Raw genomic sequence first — 25,645 nt, forward strand, 5'->3', positions numbered from 1 at the left:
AAAAGCAAAGTTTATAAAATTAAACATTTAGCAGCAGTAGCAATAGAAGCTCCCTAAGATTACATGTTGTGCAGACATTGAAGACAATAAATGGTTTCAAACTTAACCAATTTATTAACAATATATAAAAAATAAAAACACAATGAATAAATTTAAACAATATCAGTAACTTAGAAATTATAATATAACCATCATTATCAAAATTTCATATATTAAATAGTATGTTACCTGGTCTCAAAAATACTGGCATTCAATATGCAAAAAGTGTGTCCTAAACAGAAATTATGCAGTTTTAAATGAAATTAGCTACACAGTCAATAGATCCACGCTTAATGATCAAAAAGCACCTGAAAAATTAAATTAAGTCCTTGAGGGCACTTAAATCCGGCCTAACTCCGCTTACTGTAGTTGAACACGAGGAATCATAGCCCAGTAAAACATCGCCGCTAACTTATGTTAAATGCCGCCTTCATGAAGAACATGGATGCCGCCCACGGCAGTCACTCATCTTGTAGACAGGAACCAAGGAACTTATTCAAGAAAAACCATCTTGTAGACTGGAACCTCGGAACTTATCCCCGGACTGCACGCATCGCAAAACATCTTTCAATAGGGGCTGGAAACCGCACACCCAAGAGCGAAGAAAGCAGGAACTAGAAGGAATGAGCCATCATCATCATCAATATTGCCGAGATATTGCTGTTTTGACGCAATGTTTCCAGCTCTTGATCTTGGATCTTGGATCATATCTTTACTGCTGGCTTTAGCTACTAGGAGCTCTTACCAGTATATTATCATTTTACCATAGGCCATAAAGTTAAAAATTTAAGAGGTGTATTTAAAAATACACCGCGCCCGAAGGCGAGATCAATAAATGAGAGAACTCATTTTATGAGTTGTTTTGCTAAATTGCATATCATGGCATAGCATGGGTGGTTATATACGTAAATGGTGGCGAGAAGCGAAATGAAAGTCTAAGCTTCTGCGTGAGTCAAGAAGAACAGAAACACGTGATCAGCATCCGGCATTTAGATTGGTCGAGGAGTCAGAGTTCGAAAAATGAAGTTTTTTGTAGTTTTTGGAAATAAAGTTTGAACATAGTAAAAGCAACATCTATCTGTGAATTTAAGAGTCCTATGCCTTTTGAAACACTTGAAAATCTTCTAAACTTGCGATATAATCATTAAATGAATAGGAAATTGTAAAAGGCGAAAATGAGGTCATGTAGCTCACTAGGGCTAATGAGTGAGAGTAAGCACTTGGTGTTACCACGAACTTTGATTTTAAAGCACACGATACGAAATGGTAAAAATAAAAAGTAAAAGTAAAAACCTTGGTTAAATAAGTAGTAAAACGAAGAATTCATCGATGAAAAATAAAATCCTAACTTTGCAAAGTTAATCTTTCTTGAATAGTAACTGCAAAGAAATAGTAATTTTTTTTTTTTTTTTTTTTTTTTTTTTTTTTTTTACATTATATACACTACCACCACTTAGAATTGTGGTGGATCGTTCGAGGTCTTTTCACTACGTGCTCAATAGTAGGGTAATAGTCTGTAAGCGATTTAATGGCTTCATAAGGAGAATTTCTCATATCTTCAAAAAAGTTGTGTGCAGAAATTAAAATTTGGTCGTGAATTGGGTTGATATCCAGGTCTTTGTGAATTTGAGAATTTCGCACGAACCAGGGTACGTTCACTATGCTACGTAAGATTTTGTTTTGAAGAACATTTAATTTTTGTCTGTCTATTTTTCGAGCAGTAGCCCAGGGTGGAATTGCATAGAGGATTATTGGGCGAATAAGTGAGATGTAGATATTTTTCTTGGTACGGAGGTTTAACTTAAGAGTTTCTTCCAATTAATGAGTAGAGAGCAATGAAAGCAGCGTTAGCCTTATTTGACACATATTGAATATGATCTTTGAAATTTAGGGTTTTGTCAATATAGACACCTAAGTATTTATAGGAGTTGGCAACAGGAATATCTTGGTTATTGAGTCGGATATTTATATTCACTGGGATATTTTTTCTGTATCTGCGGAAGAGAACTACGCAGCATTTATCAGTATATAGTTTTATTTTCCAGTCTTGACAAAATTTGGTAATAATGTTGGAGCTGAAGTTTCTCTAAAGCATTATTTGGACTTTGTAAACTGGTGAGGATGACTGTGTCATCGGCATATTTGAGTATATTAGAATGAAAAGGTAGAAAAATATCATTTATGAATATTGTAAAAAGCTTCGGTCCTAAAACACTGCCTTGAGCTACTCCACTGTAAATCACCTTTTTTGAAGAGATTGCTTCACCACAGCACACTTGAAAAGTATGATGTTTAAAATAAGAATGCATAAGCTTGATAAAGCTGTTTGGTAAAAGGAAGTTAGATAGCTTATGAAGTAAGCTAGCATGTCACACTCGATCGAAAGCTTTTTCAAAATCGAGGAACCATGCCGCTACTCCGTTCTTTTTTGTAAATTCTTGGGCAATAAATTCAACTAAATTTAATATTTGATGTGTGGTATTGTGGCCTTTGCGGAATCCAAATTGATGCTTGTCTATTAGATTAAGGCATTCTAGATGATTGGTGAGCCGAGCACTAAGTACTCGTTCAAAAACTTTTCCAAGCGCTGGCAGAAGACTGATGGGTCTGTAATTTTTTGCTAGCTTTGGATCTTTTCCTGGTTTCGGGATGGTAACAATGATCGAGTGTTTCCACTGCGATGGAAAGTAGCTGAGTCTAATACAAGCATTAAAAATATTTGTAATTAAGACTATGCATCTTCTAGGTAAAGCTTGCAACGCTTCATTAGAAATCATGTCATATCCTTTAGCTTTAAGCTTCTTTAATTTTTTAATAATTTGCTGAACTTTGTTTGGAGATGCAGGTGTAAAAAAATTAATGCTGGGACTGTTGAGGATGCTATTGACAGAGTAATTAATATCTTTTTCGTGATCAGAATTTTTATTTTCATGTTGTTTAAAAATGTTTTCTAATTCTTTTGCATGAATTTCAGCAATGGAGTCTTCGGAGTGGTGAAATTTGCCCATGTGATACAGGGGGTGAATTTGATTGGGTGAAAGATTTCTGAGTGATTTAGCTACTTTCCAAACAGAGTTTGGGTAAAGATCCATGTTTTCTAGGAAATTATCCCACGAATTTGATCGATGGGTGGCGATGTCTTCTTTTATTTTTCTGTTTAAATAATTAATATGACGTTTTTCAGTAGAATTGCGAGTAATATGCCATCTTTTTCTAAGTCTATTTCTTTCTTGTATAAGGGATTTAATTTCTTCTGGGATGCCATAGGGATTTTTATTCTTGACTGTATAGGTAGCATTATTGATAGCGTTTTGAATTTTGGAGTTTAATCTGGTGATTTCCAGCTCAATATCGCAGCCATAACGAAGTGTGGCTCTGCTGTTTACAGAATTTAGCTGTTTGGTAACCATATACCAATTAACTTTTGTATGAGCTTTAGGGAGAGGGGGATAAAATCCATAGAAGTTGAAGACTATAGGGCAGTGTTTCTTAACCTTTCCAGCGAGTCACACCCCATTGAATCTGAAAATATATCTCCGCACCCCATTGAAAAATGTATTTTAATTTTTTTAGTCTAGAAAAATACTTTTTTTTTGCGAAACTTATTGTTTATTGAAAAGCATTGTACATTTTCTATAAATACAAAACAATATTATTTTTATTAATGACTAGTCTGTTGTTGTTTGTTCATTATTATACTGGCGAAGCGAGGTTCCTTTTTTGAAAGACATACGTGTAAGTCATCACTTGCATTTAAGCGATTTTTCGCTTTAGTTTTTATATGCAAAAGCGATGAAAATCCCATTTCGCACAAGTAGGTGGTAGCAAAGGGTAAGAGTAACTGCAGTGTGTTATATATGTAACTGTAACTATATCTATTATTATCTTTAACCATAACTGTAATATAGAATAGTAGATGAGCAATGTAGAATAAAAGATGTTTTCGTACATTTTGTAATCATCACTGAGCACGTAACCAACACATATAAAATACAACACATGGCGCAGCCCGTCGTTGATTAAAAAAGAAAATCTTTTTTCAAGAACCATGCAGCCTCCGTAAAGATGTTCTAAACAAAAACATCATGGGAAGTTGTTTACTGTGAAATCGAAACTTATATGGCTGGTAAGTGAGTTGTTTATTTTTATTGGAAGTGGCTAAAAATACGTATATATAAACTATTTAAAGTCCTAAATTAAATATAGATGGATTAAAGCCACCAAGTAATCTAAGTTTCGAAGGAAATTTAAGTGAAAATTGGAAGAAATGGAAACAAAAATTCCAAATTTATATGTTAGCGTCTGGTGGTATTACTAAATCACCTGAAATTAAAGTAGCTATTTTATTGCATATAATTGGTGAAGAAGCACTTGAAAAATTTAATACTTTTAATTTAAGTGAAGAAGATAAGAAGGATGTTGAAAAAGTAATTGAAGCTTTCGAAAATTTTTGCATACCGAAAGCAAACGAAAGTGTTGATAGACATATATTTTTCTGTTGAACACATATGTAGGTGAATCGTTTGATGATTTCTTAACCGATTTAAAGATCGATTTAAGTAGCAACTGTGGATTTGCAGAATTAAAAGATAGTTTAATAAGGGATAGAATAGTAAGTGGAATTCTAAATAAAAATCTCAAAGATAGATTAAGGGAAGATCAGTTAACATTGGAGAAATGTATGTATTAAAATGTGTAAAGCTTCTGAATTAGCAGAACTTCAGCTGAAAACTTTAACTGAAGAAAATAAAATAGAAGCTATCAAACGTAATAAATTTCGACCTTCAGAGGAAAAAAGTCAGCCTTGTAAGAAAGACTATCATGTAAAACAAAAGCAACAAAGTACTAAATCTTCTTCAAACTATCAAGGAAATAAGTACAATAATCCAAAACCATGTAGAAAATGTGGAACTTTTCATAAGTTATACAACTGTCCTGCTTATAATAAGATTTGCTTGTACTGTAAAAAGAAAAATCACTTTTCTAAAATGTGCACTTTTAAAAATTTTAATGTTGTACAGAATAATTTAGAGCATGAGTTACATAATAATGGTAATGAATATATTTTAGGGTCAGTAGAAGATATAAATCCATTTTCTAAAAATAAAACCGAATGGTTTGAAAAACTAAAAGTAAACATATCTAAATATTTATTTGTTAAGTTCGATACTGGAGCTCAGTGTAATGTGCTACCATTGCCTAAATTTAAACAATTAAATTTAAGAGAGAAATGTTTGACTAAATCAAAAGTCACTTGAAATAATTACAATGGTATTCCGAAAATAGTATATTCGGATAATGGTCCACAATATAATTGCAGGAAATATAAAGATTTTGCAAGAAGATGGAATTTTGAAACCAGAACTTCAAGTCCAAATTATCAACAGTCTAATGGAATGGTTGAAAGACATATTCAAACTGTCAAGCGAATGTTAGAAAAAGCTGTAGTTGACAACAAGGATCCATATTTAGTTTTACTGGAATATCGTAACTCTCCTATTTCAGATGAAATTAAGTCACCTTCAGAATTGATGTTTGGAAGAAAAGTAAATGAATTGATGCCTATAAAAGAGAATTTTGTCCAAGCTAAACGATATGAAGACCATAAACAACATTTACTGAAGAGACAAACCTTACAAAAAAGTTATTATGATAGGAATGCAAGACCATTAAAACCACTGAAAACAGGAGATCATGTTTACATAAAAGAGAAAGGGAAAAAACTAAATGAAAGAGGGAAAATTATAGAAGAAGCAGAAAGACCACGTTCATATAGGATTATAAGAACAGATGGAAGAACTGTAGAAAGAAACAGAAGAGACCTTCTTAAAGGAAATAATCAGGAAGAGTTTGCAATACAAAACAACTATGAGAATGAAGTTATAGATGAACCCGAGATACATGAAAATAGTAGGAGCACTACAAATTTAGATGTGCCTGTAAGTCCTTCAAAATCTAACAGAAGTGTTGTGTCACCAAATAGTGAAAGAGGTATAGTATCATCAAATTTTTCAAATGGACATAACTACGTCACTCGATCTGGTAGGACTGTTAAGAAACCTTATTATTTAAAAGAATATGTTTAATTTTACTACTATTATTATTTTTTATAAAAAAGGGAGATGTTATATATGTAACTGTAACTATCTATTATTATCTTTAACCATAACTGTAATATAGAATAGTAGATGAGCAATGTAGAATAAAAGATGTTTTTGTACATCTTGTAATCATCACTGAGCACGTAACCAACACACATAAAATACAACACACAGTGCTCCGTTCGCCAACTCTGGATAACGTTGTAACTATGAACATCAGAATTGTTGCAATTCTAATTGTTCAAATTCCATTCGAACATGTCCACTTGCTTGCATTTCAATAAGTTGATCTTTTTTCAGATCACTATCATCCATCAAATTTAAGTCAAATAAAAATGGATCCAGTATCCATCTATGAGTTTTGGTAATATTTCCGGTAGAAAAGTATCCATTGAATGATTCGCTTAATCGTCTCAAATGTATTAGAATGTCGGGTATAATTGTATTCTTTTCATTTTTCGCAATAACAGAATTAAGCAAGGGAAAGTTTGCAAAATTCCCCTTTTCTACTCGACGTATCCAAATTTCTAATTTTGCGATAAATGAAGATAATTTTTCACTAGATATTAATTTATTTATACCAAATCCTTGCATTGATAGATTCAATTCATTTAAATGGCTAAATATGTCTGCTAACTAGGCCAGCCTCAGCATTGCATCATTACTCTCAAAATCCTTTACTAAATAACAGTTTTGACTAGTCAGTAATTGAATAATTTCCTCACGCAATTCAAAAACTCTGTTAAGCATGCGACCCTTAGATAACCATCATATTTCGGTGTGATATAGGAGCACGGTATGATCAACACCGATTTCTTCGCAAAATGCACGAAAAATGCAATGATTAAGCGCTCGCCCTCGGATGTATTTTACTACGTTTACTGCTGTAATTAGATGTTGTTTTAAACTTTCTGGCAATGCTTTCGACGCAAGTGCATGACGTTGCAACATGCAATGTGTTATTATAACTTCCAGTAATTCTCTTTTCATGTGTGAAAAAAATCCTGAATTTTTGCCTAACATTGCTGGGGCTCCATCAGTGCATATTGAGCCAATCACATTCATTGGTAATAGATATTTAGTAAAAAAATCTTTGATGCGATTGAAAATATCATTTCCTCTCGTATTCACCTCCAGTGGCTCACAAAATATAAATTCTTCTATCACCTCTTTTTCTTTCACATACCTGACAAATACCAAAAGCTGGCTACAATTATCAACATCAGTTGACTCATCCAGTTGCATGCATATTTTCAGTGGACTTATTTTTACGTCTTCAATTACTTGCATTAAAATATCTTCACTGAGATCTCGTATTCGCGATCGTATATCATTCGATAATAGAATCTGTTGGATTCTTTTATGTGCTTCCGAATCTAAAACTGTTTTAGCAATAATTAAAGCAGAAGGTTTAATCAACTCTTCAGCGATAGTGTGATGTTTCTTTTTTTTTTTTTTTTTTTTTTTTTTCAGATAATAATGCCATTTGATATGACGCTACTAATAAAGGTTTTTGAATGGCTGGTCCACACAATTTTAGGATAGTTCCACTGGTATCAAACCGAGCCTTTATCGTTCCATTGTCGTTTTTTTGTCATAGTGGGGTTCACTATAATCGATTTAATTATTTAGAAATAATGTAATATAATATATTACATTATTTCTATATATTAATTCTATTATATTCTAATATATTATATTACATTATTTCTAATGTCCTTACGTTTGTAATATCACTGAATCCTCTTCAGCTTGAACGGGCAATTAAGAATGTATTAGTCTTAAGAGGTTTCTGGACAAGTCAAAATACACAATACACATGTCGCAGACACAATAGTTGACTCAACTTCACTCAATCTAACACAGGCGCAGTAGATGCAGATACAAATCTGTGAATCCGTAGATTCCATTGGAGTAGCACATATTGAACTCAGCGCATGCGCAAGCTGGGATAACGTTCTCCGCTTGTATTCCCACAAAGTTTTTTTTTTTTTTTCCTCCGTCACCTAGCTGCCTGTTTGCGTTCGTTTGTAGCGTTTCATGCCTTTCATGTTCATCTGTAGCGTAGTGTATACGCCCATCGGCACCTGCTCTTTCCTGTGTCTTTTGCCGATAAGTGAGCTAGGTGCTACCAATTTTTAGAGCTTCAATATTGGGGACACTATTGCAGATTTCAAATATTTTATTATAAGAAATTTAATAAATGATATTTAATAATTTTTATGGTTAGGTAGGGGCTTCTCCCGCACCCTTAGGGGGAGGCACCCCCGGTTAAGAACAAATGCTATAGGGAGATTGTCAGACGAAAGTTCTGGGAGAACATCAAGATTAGGAATATTAGGAAGGTTTTTCATCAAAACTATATCTAAAATATCTCCTAGTCCGTTGTGCGTATAGTGCGTTGGGTGATTGGGAGCAATGAGATTGATGTTACTATTGTGGATGAAGTTGCTTAAATTTTCTCCATTTCTATTTGTGACTCTACAGTTCCAAGAAGAGTGTTTAGCATTTAAATCACCTGCTATTAAGGCGGGGTAGTTATTTTCAGTAAGTAGTTTCAGATTATTGAGATCAAGAGTGCTTGAGGGGGGATTGTAGATGGAGATAAAAAGAAAAGTTTCTCTAAAACCACTATAGATAAGTACTGCAGTATTTTCTATAGTACAAGCAGGGTTTAAATCCTATTTGGCTGTTTTGATATGGTTTTTAATGAGAATTGCGTTTCCTCCTCCTCTATTATGTCTTCTGTCTTTTCTGTAGATAGGGTAGCCTTGAATTTTAAATTTGTCGCAAGAGCTGAGATGGGTTTCATTTACTAGCATAACATCAATGTTATGTCTAGTAAGAAAATTTGAAATTTCCACTTGTTGGTATCTAATGTCGTTTGAAGTATAGTAACAAATCTTTAAGAAGCTATTTGTAGCTGAGATAAAATTTATTTGACTATGAGTTTGATTAAAATTCATAGTTTAGATTTGAGAAATATTCGAAGGCCGCCATACCAACCTCTAGTTTGTCAAATATTGTTTTTGATGTTTTAAATTTCTGGAAGAATTCTTTAGCTTGAGTGAATTGGATTTTTATCCAGTTAAAAAAGCCAAGTGGATTGGGCTCTTGACAGAGCAACACGAGATACTTATACCAGAAGTAGGCATGACGTCATCTCACGGCAACCAATCAGCTAACGGCATGACTCGGCTTTCCAGATGACGTAACATCACGTTTCGTTTTTGCATCTCAATTAGGCTGAAACAATTTGTTCTCAATACAAACAGTGGCAGTGAAAAACGAAGTAGAAGTAACTACTATATCCCTTTAAAATAAGAACTAAGCCTAATAAATATTTCAAGGAGGAGAGATGATGCAGAAAAGGGGTTACAATAAGTCATATTTTCCAACAAAAGTGTCTCATTTACACCGCTCCGCATCTGCGAGTGCAATCCAGAGCTGTAACTCGAGAAATGCTGTTAGGCAACGTGTTCACCACGTTATTTTCATTGTTGCGATAAATGTCTATCGACGTGGTGTTCACGTTGCTCGCAGTTTGAGACAAAAGCATCTCAACATGCGTGGCACGTCTTTTTAGCGCAAGTGGTTAAGAGTTCAGTATTGCAAGTGTTAAAATTCTGTTAATATATGTGCTAAAGTAAAGTAAATGTTTGCATAATTCTAAGAACTGAAACCTTAGAGTGTGAATGAAATATTTAAACATAAGCTATCAAAGTAAGAGAAAATTAAAATCACTTCTGCTAAAGTCTTTTTCCTTCCAGATGACTGGAAGGAGAACAACTGCTATTGTGATATACAGAATTGTTATGTCCAAAGGTTTAAGATGTAAAATTTATTTTATAAGCAATTGTGATAAGAAGTTAGCTCCTGATTTTTTTTAATTTAAGATGTTAATAAGGTCGTTAAAGATATCTTTGTGATTACTTAAATACTCGCAGGTTAAAATGTAAGCTATTTATGTTGATTAACCAGTTATTTTATGTTACAAATCTCTACTGTCGCTCCTTCCATTACATTTTCCTGCCAGAATGCAAATTTTAGCATGACTGAGTGTTTGAGATTGTTTTAGAGTGTATTCTGCCTGATGAAGACCACATCACTAGTTGATAGTATGTCTATAACAGTCTACGATAGTTCTATGATAGCATTCCTGTCTACGGTGTTGTTTTATTCTTGCAGATTGTGATGTCACACAAGTGAAGGTTACAGCCAACTTAAATATTTAACTATATCTGCATAACTTTGGCTAAATAAGATTTAGTTTCAATTTTAAATTCTACTTTTGAGTTCAAGCCATAAATGCTGGTTGGTCTGTAAGCGCCGGTTTTTTTAATAAAAGGATCTTAAAGTTAAACAATACAAAGTCCGATATCCAGACGTCCAACATCCGAAATGATCTAAAACCTGGACCTCAAAACCACCACCACCGTTGTTCTCGTAGGCTTTACGCATGCGCATTTGATTCTCCCCTCCGTGCATAATAAAGGATCTGGAGAGTCCCGATTCTTAATTTCCCTTAGACACTACATAAAATACCTTGTTATTGGAGAAATAATCATTTTAGCATAAATATGTACGATCAGTAATTTGGCTCCATTGCTACATATCTGCTTGGCACACATCTCAAAACAAAACATTCCACATAGATATATCGTTGATCTGATGCTAACCTAGCGAATCATTATTTATTATACTTTCCTTTCATCACTGCATGTTTATCAACATATGACTACTTGAGTAATGACTCATGTAGCAATGCCTAAACAACTTTTTTATGTTAGTTATTAAATAACAAAGGAGTATGGTAACCTTTCATGTTGACATGATGCTTGATGATGATTCTAGATTTAAGTTAAATGCACTAAGAAATATTGATGAGAAAAAATTTAACACTAATTTCTTTCCATAAGCTACAATAGATTTTTAATGATACTCATAGGCCAAAAGATTTAGTGCTATTTCGTTTGTTATTCACATAAACCCAGAACTGGTGCCAGAACTCGTATGGCCGCATGTTGACATGATGCTTGGCGATGATTCCAGATTTAAGTTAAATGCACTAAGAAACGTTGATGAGAAAAAATTTAACACAAATTTCTTTCCATAAACTACAATGGATTTTTAATGATACCCATAGGCTAAAAGATTACATTTAGTGCTATTTGATTTGTTATTCACATAAACCCAGAACTGGTGCCAGAGTTCGTATGGGCGTATCAGGCAGCAGAATTTAGAGAAGATAAAATTTTTGGAATTTAGAGAAGCAAAGAGTAGCCAAATTAAGGGACGACAAAAATACTCGAGCACAAAATTTAGGGGCAGCAACAATTTTGAACTTTGGCACTTGAAAGCAGACATCAGGATTCACAGAGACTGCATCAGGCTGTAAGATATCCAGCACTGGCCCTCAATAAACCTTAAGTATATGTGGGAATTTATTTATTCAGGACTCAGGTAAGCACGTGTAAGAAATAGACGTAAATATAATAAATAAACTACATAGCTAATAATTACAGCAAATGGTATTAAGCTGGGCTAAAATTATACTTTACTGTTTCCAAGGGATTCCAGTTAATATAAGCAGCTTGCGCTGTTTCTGATTTCATGAAGGTTATTATTTTTTGCAGGCTGTTATTATTATAGCAATTTTATGAAAATTAAAGTGTGAACTTTCGATAATGTCGAAAAGATTTCTAATTCTGGAGCTGTAACAGGATCTACAAAGCGGAAGCATGTTTCAATGTCCATTAAAGAAAAAATGGAATTGCTGGAAAAAATTGATAAAGGTATATTCATGTCAAAATTATGCAAGGAATATGACATGGGAAAGTTAACTGTATATGACATAAGCAAACGAAACATTTTAAATTTTTTGTGGGTTTTGACACCCCACTCGCACTGAATACCAGAAATATTATCCATTAAAAGTGACAATCATGACAAAGTGATAATTGAATGGGTCAGACAGTGTCGCAATGAGGGCCTGCCATCAACGGGTCTAATGCTAATGGCTCAAGCCGTAATATTTCTTGAAGAAATGAACTTAAAAACTGAATGTACATATTTGACAGGTTTGTTAACCAAATTTTAAAATCACCATGGTATAAGACATTTAAAAATTTCAGGTGAACAAGCTTCAGCTGATATTGAAGCTGCTGAACTATTTACAAATGAATTCATTGATCACACTCAATAGTGAAAAATTGTCTCCAGAACAAATTTACAACACTGATAAAACTAGTCTTTTCTGGTTATATTTACTGAAAAATATTAAATACCTCGGCAGCCTCTACAGAAAAGGCTCCACCTGGTGTCAAAGCTTCCAAAGCGAGATTAACAATTTTAGCGTGTGTAAATGCTGCAGGAACGCACAACTGTAAACTTTTCATAATTGCAAAAAATACACGACCTTGAGCATTTAAAGGAGTAAGGATTTTCTCCGTTATATACCATGCAAATAAAACAGCATGGATGACACATGCATTAACAAATGATTGGTTTGAAAATCATTTCATATCTGAGGGTAGGCAAAATTTGAATTTGGTTGGTTTACCTGACGAAGCAAAAATTGTCCTGATTGTAGACACTGTTCCGCCCATACTTCATTTAAAGTTTTAGTGAAAGATAATGTATCCATATTATCCTTTCCTCCAAACTGTACATCGATTATTTAGCCTATGGATATCGTAACAGTACGCACACTGAAATGCAAAAACAAAGTAGCATTTTTTAAATCCATGTTAAATTTCTTGAATTATGGCAAGGCTATTCAAGAATTTTTGAGATCATTTTTGCATAAAATCTGCTATGTGGAACATCGCAAGATCGTGGGCGGATGTGTCTCCAGACACGTTAAAAATTTCTTGGTATAATTTATGGCCAGCTACCATATTTCATGATGAGGATAATGAAAATGATAGCCAGGAATTTGAAGGTTTTTGAAAATCACAAAAAAAAGGTAAAATTTTCCATTTAATAGATTTTGTAAAGAAATGTGGAGAAGCAGTAATAAATGAAGATGTTATAACAGAAGTTTTTCATTACGATGACAATGCCCCAATGATCATTCAATTAATAGATGGCAAATTCTGAAGTATGGTTTCTAAATCCATAAAATACCGCTACCGATAGTGAAGAAAATGACAGAGAGGTTATTGAAAACAAAATTATTTCGATTGACAAGTTGGAATTCTGGCCACAGCAATTACAGGACTTTAACAATAGAACTTTGTAATTGATTAAGTAATTATGTCTGTCTACAGAATTTAAGAGAAACTATTAGCACAAAAAAAGAAGCAAGTTAGACAACTTACATTGAAAGAACTGTTTAATAAAGTAAAGAAATAAATATTCAGCTTTCTTTTCATAAATTTTGATACCATTTAGATCATAAGTGTTTCGTTATTTCATAAATCATGATTTCGTATTTTTAATTTCATAATTTCTACATGCCTTCTTACTAGATTTAAACTGATGATCTAATATCATGAAAAATCCCAAATTTGGAATCGTCGAAGTCCTGACAAGTCCGGATTTTGTATTGTATATATTTCTCGGTACCTCTTGATTACATCATTTTTATTTCTTGCTCCTTTGTATTCAAATTAAGTATGCTTCAAGTATCATGATTTGAAGCATAGAATGAAAACTCTCATCCAGTTTGATAAAAGAAAAATTTTCACTTATTCAATTGGAAAATATAATTCTATAGTTAAAAACATTCACTGATAACCGGTCACAATAAATCTTACAAACAATTTAATACCCTATCTGAAGAGAAGAAAAAAATGCAAAACTTACTTCTTTATTTTGAATATCAGCAAGAACATTTGAAGTTCCAATAGGCTCTTTAAAAGTTCTATTTGCATTAGTATCATTAAATGATTTTTTTGCAACGAAATTTTCACCTTGAGAACTGTGAAATGTAGTTCCTAAGCCTTGCTTTCCAACCACTAAAGTACGATTCTGTGCTTTTTCAACAGAAATTTTTTGAATAAAATCCTGCAAAATATATCATAGGTTTAAAATACAAAACACCTCTCAATTCAAATAAATATAATAAAATAGTGTATAAAAATATTCAGTTACAGGTGAAAATGCAAATATCAAATCAAAATATTTAGATTAAACAATAGTTTAAAAATAGGAAATACAAACTGAAAAACTATTATATATAAAATTCTGCATAACTTAATGCTTACTTGCTAGCGTACCTTCGGCAACTCAAATATCAAGAATTTTAAGAAATGAAGTGAATTTTCTCAGCAAAGTTTTTAAAGTATCTTTATATATATAAGAGGCTTAAGTGTTTGTCATCGAAAGTTTACTGTTGCCACTCGGAAAAATGTGCACGGAAATTAACGTATCCACAGTTTTTAATTAATATCTTGGCCGATTAAAGTCAAACAAAGATGAGAACGGTATCAACGGATTCGAAGAACTTTTTGGAATCCGAGGATACGAGTCTCGAATTTCAACTCGGCACCGTTCCGTAGATATTCGAGAAAAAAGAATTTGGCACGTAGCCAAATCCCTCCAATAGGGAAAACCCAAGAAAGAAAGTGGAAAATGTAGGAGAAAATTAGTTTTTAATTAATATCTCGGCTAATTAAAGTCCCACAAAGACGCGAATGGTCACAATGGCGTGCCACGGACCTGCGGAATTCAACGGTGTGCTTTGCTAAGCATGGGAGCCAGCAGTTTCAGAGGAAATGATGTTACTTCCCCACATATATATACATGCGGCTTAAGTGTCTGTTTGTCGCCGATAGTTTATTGATTGCTTGTGTAACTGTACTAGCCAATGGGGTGAAGTTGCCACGGCACATGGTTGCCGTTTCAATTGAGACGCAGAAAATTTCCTGTAAAACTTGCCTTTGCTATGACCATCAATAAGTCTCAGGGCCAAACGTTTAAGTGTGTTGCCATTTTTTTACCTGAGCCTGAATTTGGACACGATCAACTTTATGTTGCCTATTCAAGAGTTTGTGAAAGAACGGACGTAAAATTAAAAATAATGGATGGTAGAAATGTTATGTACAAAGAGATCTCTGACATGTGAATTAACATTTTATTATTTAAATCACCTTTATTTTTAGAGCTAGCGGTGGCTCTTAAGTAATGTACCGCCAGTGGTTTCCTTCATTGCAGTCTAAGCAATTAAGCTAATAGAAGGGGGAAACCCAGTGGGGCAGTAAGCAAAGGGGCATCTTCGCCGCCTGCCCTGGGTAATTCATTTTGAATTAGCAGACACCTTTGCACAAATCATTTTAATTACAATTTACTATAATATCTAGGACAACGATCATTTCATATGACCGCCGGGCTTTCTACTAAAAATAGAGAAATACTTTTTTATAATTGATTTTCATTTAATTGCAATGGTAGCAGATTTGCCATAGAACATAATAGTCACAGATTAAAAAATACTATACCTTCAGTTTTTGTATCCTTTGTAAAATTTTAGGTGTTTCACATATTTGTCTAGCTTGTTCAAATAAACGTAAAGAATCATGAAGTTTTCCTTCAGCTGCTAATTCTTTTCCTTGTTTTTGCAAATCTGCAAACTCTTGCAGTTGAGATGGGCTTAAATTATTTAACTTTTCAGAAGACATATCTAAACAGTAAAATAAAATATATCTTTCAAAATGCATTCTATGTTTAATATTAACATCCAGAAGTTAGAAAATAGTAAAGTAATTATGTCACACTATAAATTTTTTAAAAAAATTGAGTTTTTGGACTACCCTGAGGATATTCTCGATCTTATTAAAACATTATTTCCTCCCTGTTACATCAAATACTAAATAGTTACTCTTAAAACTTTTACCAAATAAAATCATTGCATTTTCCAGATCATTGCATTTTCCAGATAAACTATACAGAACAATAATAAGAATTAATTACAGAGCTTAATATAACAGAATGGATGGTATGGAAGCTTTATATGTTTTGCACTGGAATCCTGATGGGATGTCACAAAGAAAGTAGAGCTTGAGAATATTTGTTGCGAAAAGAATGTTGATTGGCAGGCTAGAGAGCTGATGCAGTTGACATCCGACAATTTTTTTAGTGCTTAATATAGTCCTATTTTATTTCATTTTTCAATTTTGATGAAGTTGTTGTTATGGTAATAAAGTTAATTACTGTTTTGCCTTTTTGTAATTCTATTTTTGTATTTTTTTTTTGTATTTTTTTTTTTTTTCCATGCTCCAATCTTAATGCATCTTATATGTATGGGAGCCAATGACGCATAATCAAGTGCCTTTGTAATTAAATATATATAACAGAATAAAAAGAAATCTACAAACATGTAATAAAAAACAGAGAGATATTCAAATGAGGTAGTCAGAAATAAATATGATCTGAAAACTTTTTACATTAAGTATACAATATTGTTTAGCAATGGTTAACCTAGCAATTTTGTAAATTAGCATATTACTAAAAAAAATTAACAGCAGTTCCTGGAATATCTTGTCAGATATGCTTCACATAAGCATTTTAAAATTCTGTACATTCAAACCTTCCCAAGTACGCATGGTACAGCCAAAAGTCTTCAATCCGGACTCGTCGGGACTTCGGCGATTCCGGATTATCGGTTTTTCCAGATTATAGATCATCAGTTTAAATCTGGTTAGATGGCATGCAGAAATTATAAAATTAAAAATAGGAAATCATAATTTATGAAATAAAGAGCAATTATGATCTAAAGAGTATCAAAATTTACAAAAAGAAAGCTTAATATTTATTTGTTTACTTTATTAAACATTTCTTTCAACGCCCGCATGCGTAAAGCATACATTACGCATAGTCGAAATTAGAAAATTGCAACCAGAAAACTATTTGGTGTGTATTCGTGATATTTATAATGATGAGGAATTTGATTTAAATCATATCAAAGACGGAGTACATCAAGATGAAATACTACATTTAATAAAAAATTATAAGCCGAATAAAATAAAAACATCTGCCCTGAAGATAAGGATAGTGCTGAGAGATCAACTTCCAGTTCATTGCGTGCCGCGATAACCCCCCCCCTCCGGCAAAGCAGCATCAAATTGATAAACAGATTTCAGAATGGTTAGAGAAACAAAGGATATGCCTTTATCAATTTTTTTGGAGCAATTCCACTTTTTGTTTGATGGACATCGAAACATGCTTTCGCTTTGTAGATCCTGTGGCAGCTCCAGAATCGGAAATTCTTTTTGACATAATCGAAAGTTCAAGCTTACTTTTATAAAATTGCTCTAACAGTCTGCAAAAAAAGAATAAGCCGGATCCAATTCGAAGATTATGGAACAATGCAATCTGCAACGTTAACTGAAATAGATAATTAGATAATTTTAGCTTAGCTTATACCGTCCGTTATACATTAAGCACGCATGCATAAAGGTATTATGCGCACGCATTTACGCATGCGCAAAAAGTTTGTAGCTTTGAGGTCCGGATCATAGATCATTCCAGATTATGGGCATCTGAAGTAAAGAATTTTGACTGTACTGAACATGCGCATATTACTGGAAGGAAGAACATAATAATGCATTTATCTATTCAAAGTAATATATATACAGGGTGTTTATAAAGTCCCGGACCCAATTTGATGTTTTATAACTCATAAAATAATAAAGATAGATTAAAATTAATAACATAAATGGTTAGATAGACTCAAATAGTTTCATGACTCTTGTCGATAAACTTCCACATGTGCTCTCTTTGTCGCACGGAGAATATCAAGTCGATATTAAATTTCACGCCAGGTACCGGCAAGCATGTATTGTGGTGTATGCATTCTCCTTAATATCCGGTCGAATAAAACATCACATACAAAAGTACTAGAACAAACACATCAAAAGTAAACATAGCATTGCAATAGTTGCAAAAAAAAAGAAAAAGAAAAATGCAATTAATAAGCAGACGATATTTAGAAAAATACAGATATTTAGACTGGAAAATGAAATTATCTAAAATTAACCACACGCGCAGACGACATTTGCAAAAGTAAAGATATTCAAACCTGAAAAGGAAAATATATAAGTTATTCCATCAATGAATGCCATAAGTTTGTTTATATCTTCATTATTTTATGAGTTATTAAACATCAAAATGGGTCTGGGACTTTATAAACACCCTGTATTTTCATGGTCATGCTACCTGGTTAAGAGATTTAGACAATATCCTTACGTTTCCCTTCTATGATAATCAAGAAACAGAGCTCTAAGATGCAATTTACTGCATATATTGCAGTTTGGATACCTAATCAAAAATTAATCCTATTGCAGTATTTCTGCACTATATTGGATGATAATCCATAATAACACCCATTTTGCAAAACACGAAATTACAGTAGTAGAACAAACTGTTTGATAAAAGCTGAAAAAAAAAGAGTAGAACTTTCAGCATATGTTAAAATATCAGGATAAATCGTTTTTATGTTCTATGGAAGTGAGCACATGTGCAAAAAATCCAAAGACATTGTAAAGATCAGATGCTGCCCTATTGTTTTTTTGCCTGTTATCCATCTCTATTAGTTACAGCAAGATACTATGGTCTCTACCATATTAATCAGTATGATGGTTACTGATACCAGTTATGATATGGACAAGGCTGACAGGCTCAAAACTTTTACAGGCCCTAAGCACTTAAAATATTTTCATGCTCCCACATGCATTTACAGTGCAATGCCTGTTTTTCTCCCATTCCTTTTCTCTCACTCTTGGTTTAGCTGCATCATACACTGCACGGTAAAAGCAACAATAGGTAACAGTTGAAATACCTCCATTCCTGAATACCTAAATATCTCTTTGTGATACCTCTTTTTCTTGACTTCATAAGCATAGACTTATCTGCTTAATGATTGATCTAGCTCTGCAGCTGTCATAGCTTTAGACCCAAACTTGAATACAGGAGAAAGGGATGTTTGTAACATAAAGCGTCTTTATGGTATGGAAGGACTTAAAATACAGTCAAGCTAAATATCCCCTTGAGAGATTAGTAAAAGAAGACCCTAATATCAATCCTCTGAGCTGTTCTCCATCAAAACGAATGAAATATGACAAAAATCCGATTGCCCCAAGGTCAATTTCAAAAATGAAAACCTCTTGCAAACCCAGACTGCAGCATATTCACAGATTGATTGTGAATGGTTAAATTATACAACACTGTAAGTTGTAAAACGGTCATAAATAATAAAATTTAAAAAAATAATCTTATGTAGGCAGCACATGACCTTCCACCAATTCCATGTTTTAAACAGCTAGTAAAGTATCACTTCCAGCTGATCATTTGTAAGCAAAATCCAAGTTGTTATTCCAATAAATAGAAAATTTAATATGGAATTAAGGATTCTGTTTTATTAGGTATAATGATCCAAGTATAAAAAAACTTTTTTAACTGAAATGTTTGCTCTTTTATTTATTTTTATTAAAATTTATGTTTTATTGAGCATGTTTATAACATATTTAAAATAAATTCTTTGAAACTAATATCAGAATTTAATTTTCTTCTGTGTCATTTCTATAGTATTGATACTCTTATTTCTATAATATAGCTCTTTATTATTTATGTATCAGTAAAAAATGCTTAGTTTTTTATAATTGCAACTGAATAGCAACTTCTATTGTACCTTATAGCTAGGTGACTGTAATTACCTGAATAGCAACTGTAATTACCTTATATATTTGCTCTAGTGCCTCTTTATGATCAACAGAGCAAAAGAATAACATATGCATTTTTTTTTTTTTTTTTTTTTTTTTTTTTTTGTAATATCCTTGCACTAAAAGAGTTTTGCTATTCTGCAAATGAAACATTTACAAAAATCATTCTTTTCCTTTGGCTTTATATAAATCAATACCATGTTTAAACGTAACAGAAATAGCTGCAGTATTTACTGTATTATTTTGGATTAAACTCTTACAGTGATTTCATATTTTTCCACAAAAATCTGTTAAGAACTCCAGTTAAGTAACACATCTGGCCTTTCATATGTAGTCAAAATCTAATATGTTTTCAATCACAATTATATAGACACCATATATGAATATATCAGTTTTAAATACCAAACTTGAGAAGTTTTGGATAATATATTTTGAGTAGAGTAGACTTTAAGGTACCCATTGTATTATGGCTAAGTTGTTGTTTGATTTATCACCAAGTTGTTGTTTGATTTATCGCCAAGTTGTTGTTTGATTTATGGTAGCCTGAGTGGTTGAATGATACGGAAACCCTATTGTGACGTAATCGGGTGCATGATTCTGGGAAATTTTGAATCATTTGATACTTTGTAAACGTTTTTGTGGTGTGTGTTGGTTTGATTCTTTAGAAGGTAGAATGGCCGAATGTAGTAAGATTAATTTGAAGTTTCTGTACGATTTGGAGAGAAAGGGGAAAGAGCTTTAATTGACTGGTGTGTAAATGAAGGTTTACTTTGTAGCCATTATAAGTGTCCTGTATGAGGAAGGATATGCGTCTAATCGAACGTAAAAACCGTTTAGAAGGATTTGTAGGAAGAAAGGTTCAGATGGTCACTATGTCAAGTGTTCGATCAGAAAGAGTACCTGGTTTGAAAAAAGTTATTTGAGTATGACTGATATTTTGATTTTCACGTGGCTCTGGGTGTACGAAGCGAACTCGAAAATCATGGTAAGTGAATATTTGCTTATGGTAGTGCTTAAATGTACAGCATGTTTTTCCTTTTTTATGATACTTTATTGTTTGGTTTAAAATGTATTTTATTGAGATTATGTATTTTTTGTTTGCCTGTATTGTAGAATTTGGTGCTCCTTTGACTTTTTAAGTGAAAATATATCGATGTGTACATGGACAAAGTAAAGGGAGTGTGCAATGCAAGTTTATACAATTCTGGGATTTTTTTTTTAAGTGAAAATAGGTCGACGTGTACATGGATAAAGTCAAAGGAGTGCGCAATGCCATTTTTGTGCAATTCGGGGATTATTTTTTGAGTGAAAATAAATCGATGTGTACATGGATACAGAGTTTGTGCAATTGTTTGTCTTGTTATTTTGGCTTTGTGTAGCGGCGATTTTTGGCGCAAAAATAGCCGCTTCGCAAGCCAAAATAACGAGTCAAAGAATTGCACAAAATCGTTATCCATGTACCATCAAAAATCGCCAAGTTTCGCCAAGGGGTACCCTAAACTATACTTTTAACTATATTTTTTCACAAAATTCTGTTCAGAGCTTCAAGTAAAGTATCATTTCCAGTCTATCAGTTTTAGCCAAATTCTAATACAGTACAAAGTCCGTAAGCCGGACTCGTCGGGACTTCAGTAATTCCAGATTATAGATCATTAATTTAAATCTGGTAAGATGGCATGCAGAAATTATAATTAAAAATATGAAACCATAATTTATGAAATAAAGAGCAATTATGATCTAAAGGGTATCAAAATTTACAAAAAACAAGCTTAATATTTGTTTACTTTATTAAACATTTCTTTCAATGTAAGTACACATGCATAAAGCATACAAAAAAAATGTTTGTGGCATTGAGGTCCGAATTATAGATCATTCTGGATAATGTACATGCGGATTACGGACTTTGTACTGTATATTGTTTTCACTGATATAAAAATCTTAAATATTAAAATTGAATAGTTTTAGATTACATTTCAATATAGTTTTTCATTAAAAACCGCTATGGACTTCAGATAAAGTATAGTTTCCGGTTTTATCCAAAATCCAATCAACATTTTATATGAATGCAGAAAGTTTAAATATGAAAAATGGAAATTTTTGGAAGTTTGATAAAAAATGTCTTCATGGATGAAAAAACTGTCACACAGACATATACAGACAAGAAACTTGAATTTTTGATCCAAAATCATCTCCCTTGCCTATATATATATATATCTTTATATATATAAGCGGTTTAAGTGTTTGTTGCAGATAGTTTATTGTTGCCATTCAAAAAAATTAGTGCAGAAATTAACGTTTCTGCAGTTTCCAATTAATATCTCGGCCAATTAAAGTCATACAAAGATGAGAACAGTATCGATGGATTCAGAGAATTTTTTGGAATTTGAGGATACGCGTCTCGAATTTCAACTCGGCACCGTTCCGTAGATATTCAAGAAAAAAGAATTTGGCACATAGCCAATAGGGAAAACCCAAGAAAAAAGTGGAAAATGTAGGGGAAAATTAGTTTTTAATTAATATCTCGGCTAATTAAAGTCCCACGAAGATGCAGATGTTCAAAATGGCGTTCCATGGACCTGCGGAATTCAACGGTGTGCTTCGCTAAGCCCGGGAGTCAGCCGTATCGGAGATGATGTCACTTCACCCCATATATATATATGTGGCTTAAGCGTCTGTTTGTCGCCGATAGTTTATTGGTTGCTTGCGTAACTGTACTAGCCAATGGGGTGAAGTTGCCACGGCACAGGGTTGATGTTTCAATTCAAACGTAGACAATTTCCTACAAAACTTGCCTTTGCTATGACCATCAATAAGTCTCAGGGCCAAACGCTTAAGCGTGTTGTCAATTTTTTACCTGAGCCTGCATTTGGACATGGTCAGCTTTATGTTGCCTGTTTAAGAGTTTGTGAAAGAACAGACATAAAATTAAAAATAATTGAAAGTCCTCTGCAAGGCAAGCTTAAAAATGATGGAAAGATCTACAAAAGAAATGTTGTGTACAAAGAGATCTCTGACATGTGAATTAACATTTTATTATTTAAATCATCTTTATTTATAGAGCTAGCGATGGCTCTTAAGTAATGTACCGCCAGTGGTTTCCTTCATTGTACTTTAAACCTTTTATGTTGACATTACGCTTGGTGATGATTACAGATTTAAGTTAAATGCACTAAAAAATGTTGCGGAGGTAAAATTTACCAAAAATTTCTTTCCATATGCTAAAAATAGATTTTGTTGATGATACTCATAGACCCAAAGATTACATTTTAAGGCTATTTGAATTAAGAATAACTGATTTGTTATTCACATAAACCCAGAACAGCGCTAGGGCTCATATTGCCATGCCGAGTCGCAGAATTTAGGACCCACAGAACTTTCATAAGCCATGTGCAAGAAATAGACTTAAGTATAATAAATAACTAAACAAATACATTCAGGCTTAATTGTCCCAGTGTGCGATAGAAGAGGGATAAAATTTAATGGAACAATTTGCCGTTAGTCGCCATGCTCATCATGCATAGCCAAATATGTATAGTGAAGGATAGCTAATTTTAAAGGTTTTTCAGATATCACAAAAACAAAGGTGAAATTTTCCAACTAACGGATTTTGTAAAAAAATGTGAAGAAGCGGTAATAAATGAAAATGATATAAAAGAAGCGGTTGATCTTTACAATATGGTAACTGGTAGTTTGGCGACATTTTGGAGGCGATAAAGGTTATTACCTGGGACTTTGGTAATAATGTGAGCAGTACTCAGTTCCGATTACGCATTATTTTGTGTGAGGGAAATGAGAGATCATGGGATATGTCATGTGATATTAATGGACGAATTACGGTTCTTGAATCGGAAAAGGGGGGAAATCGGGAAAAAATCTGGAAATTTTGTATTTGGTTTATTCTGTGTTATGTGAAACTGTGTTCGTGAATTTTTGGATCCCATGGCCGTAACTAAAGAAAAGTTTATCGGACACGTAATCAAGATTCTGAAGAAGATTAGGTAAGTTAGTATTTTTAATTATTTGAGGATATTAGTTTTATGCATTGTTCTAAATGTAAGGTGGAAGTAAAGGAATTTGGTATTATTGGGAAAATTGTTATTAGCAATGATTTAGTTTAAAGTAATTAGGATTGTAAGGTAATTTTTATTAATTTAATGTATGTGCTCATTTATACTTTAAGTAGTGTTTTTGAATTTAATTATATTTTAATTAAATGATAGTTATTTTGTGAATTTTATGTTTGTAGGAATTTGGTATACGTTTCAGTTGAAGTAAACGTGCATGGAAATAATTTAAATATCTGACACTAAGTATTTGTAATGGTTGCGGTATGAATTCGTTGGTGACGTTTATAATATAATAGATGATTTAAAGGTAAAAGTTTTTCGATATTTTATTTATTTTATATGTGGAAATGTTCATATTTGGAAAGGGTAAATACTTTTTCGCGATCAGGTAATTTCATATATGTTCTTTTTACCGGGTTTAAAGATTGAGAAAATTGTCATGTATTTTCGTGAAATTTTTCTAATTTATGAGAAAAAAGCAGTGTACATAAATATAGTGAAGAGTGTGCGCAATGCCATTTTTGTGCAATTCTGGGATGTTTTTTTAAGTAAAAATAAGTCGGCGTGTACATGGTTTATGTGTATGTGTTATTTTGAAAAACGCGTAAGGAGTATGGTATTGTGCACTTTTTCCCAATTTTGCAGTGAATATTTGTCATGATTAAGCAGTTTTGTTAGATAAAAATTTCTAGCATAAGTGTAATTCGGCTAGTAGATTGTTGGAAGAAGTGTTCAGTAGATAAAAAGAAAAGAAACATGTCTTTACTTCGTGAAGACAAAATGGCGGCTGAAAAAAAATATAGGGTTGCTGTAGGAGAGTTGGTCGCCAAATTTTCGCAAAAAAAACGCAAGTTACCATAATGTAAAGATCAACCAAAGAAGCTTTTCATTGTGATGACAATGCTGCTCAATCATCAATCAATTAATGAATGGCGAAATCTGTAGTATGGTTCTAAATCTAGAAAATACCGCTACTGATAGTAAAGAAAGTGACAGAGAAGTTACTGAAAATGAGAAACTTTCGATTGACAATTTAGTCGGAATTCTCAAAACATGCAGTTACAGGACTTCAACAATGTAACTAAACAAGAGATTATGTCTGCCTACAGATTTAAAGAGAAAGCATTAGCACAAAAAAACGAAGCAACTTAAACAAATTACATTGAAAGAAATATTAATAAGGTAAACAAATAAATATTAAGCTCTTTTTTTGTAAATTTTGATACCCTTTAGATCACAAATTATTAATTATTTCATAAATTCTGATTTCATATTTTTCATTTTATAATTACATGTCATCTTACTAGATTTAAACTGATGATCTAATATCTACAAAAATCCGGAATCGCTGAAGTCTCGACGAGTACGGATTCCAGACTTTGTACAATATTAACATACTTTTTCTTAAATTTTGAAGGAAATGAAAAAATGTGGGACCTGCCTGCAATAGAATAACAAGCACTGGATTATTTTCAAAGTTATAAAATCTTACTACCCAAAAAATGCATATTAATAGACATATGATCAGCTGAATATAACCAAAAACAGAAATTACTTGCAAAACGTCTGGGTAAAAGTATATTTTAGGGTACCCCTTGGCGATTTTTGGCGGTACATGGATACCGATTTTGTGCAGTTCTTTAACTCGTTATTTTGGCTTGTGAAGTGGCGATTTTTGCGCCAAAAATCGCCGCTACACAAAGCCAAAATAACAAGACAAACAATTGCACAAACTCGGTATCCATGTACACATCGACTTATTTTCACTTAAAAAAAA

At 32.8% G+C, this 25,645-nt stretch overlaps 1 protein-coding gene across 1 annotated transcript in view; it reads right to left on the reverse strand.

Moving 5' to 3' along the window:
* Positions 1-25,645, reverse strand: part of LOC118186474 (uncharacterized) — a 154,214-nt gene that overhangs the window by 125,897 nt on the left and 2,672 nt on the right. Inside the window, exons 2-3 of the mRNA XM_085812652.1 lie at positions 15,584-15,765; positions 13,950-14,150 (exon numbers count right to left, since the gene is read on the reverse strand). Coding sequence (XP_085668778.1) covers positions 13,950-14,150; positions 15,584-15,763 — 381 coding nt within the window. The 5' untranslated portion in view covers positions 15,764-15,765. The remainder of the gene's footprint in view (positions 1-13,949; positions 14,151-15,583; positions 15,766-25,645) is intronic.

Source organism: Stegodyphus dumicola, chromosome 3 (genome assembly GCF_044657685.1).
Source record: "Stegodyphus dumicola isolate Sdum_Otavi_A_Nest chromosome 3, ASM4465768v1".
NCBI classification, from domain to species: Eukaryota; Metazoa; Arthropoda; class Arachnida; order Araneae; family Eresidae; genus Stegodyphus; species Stegodyphus dumicola.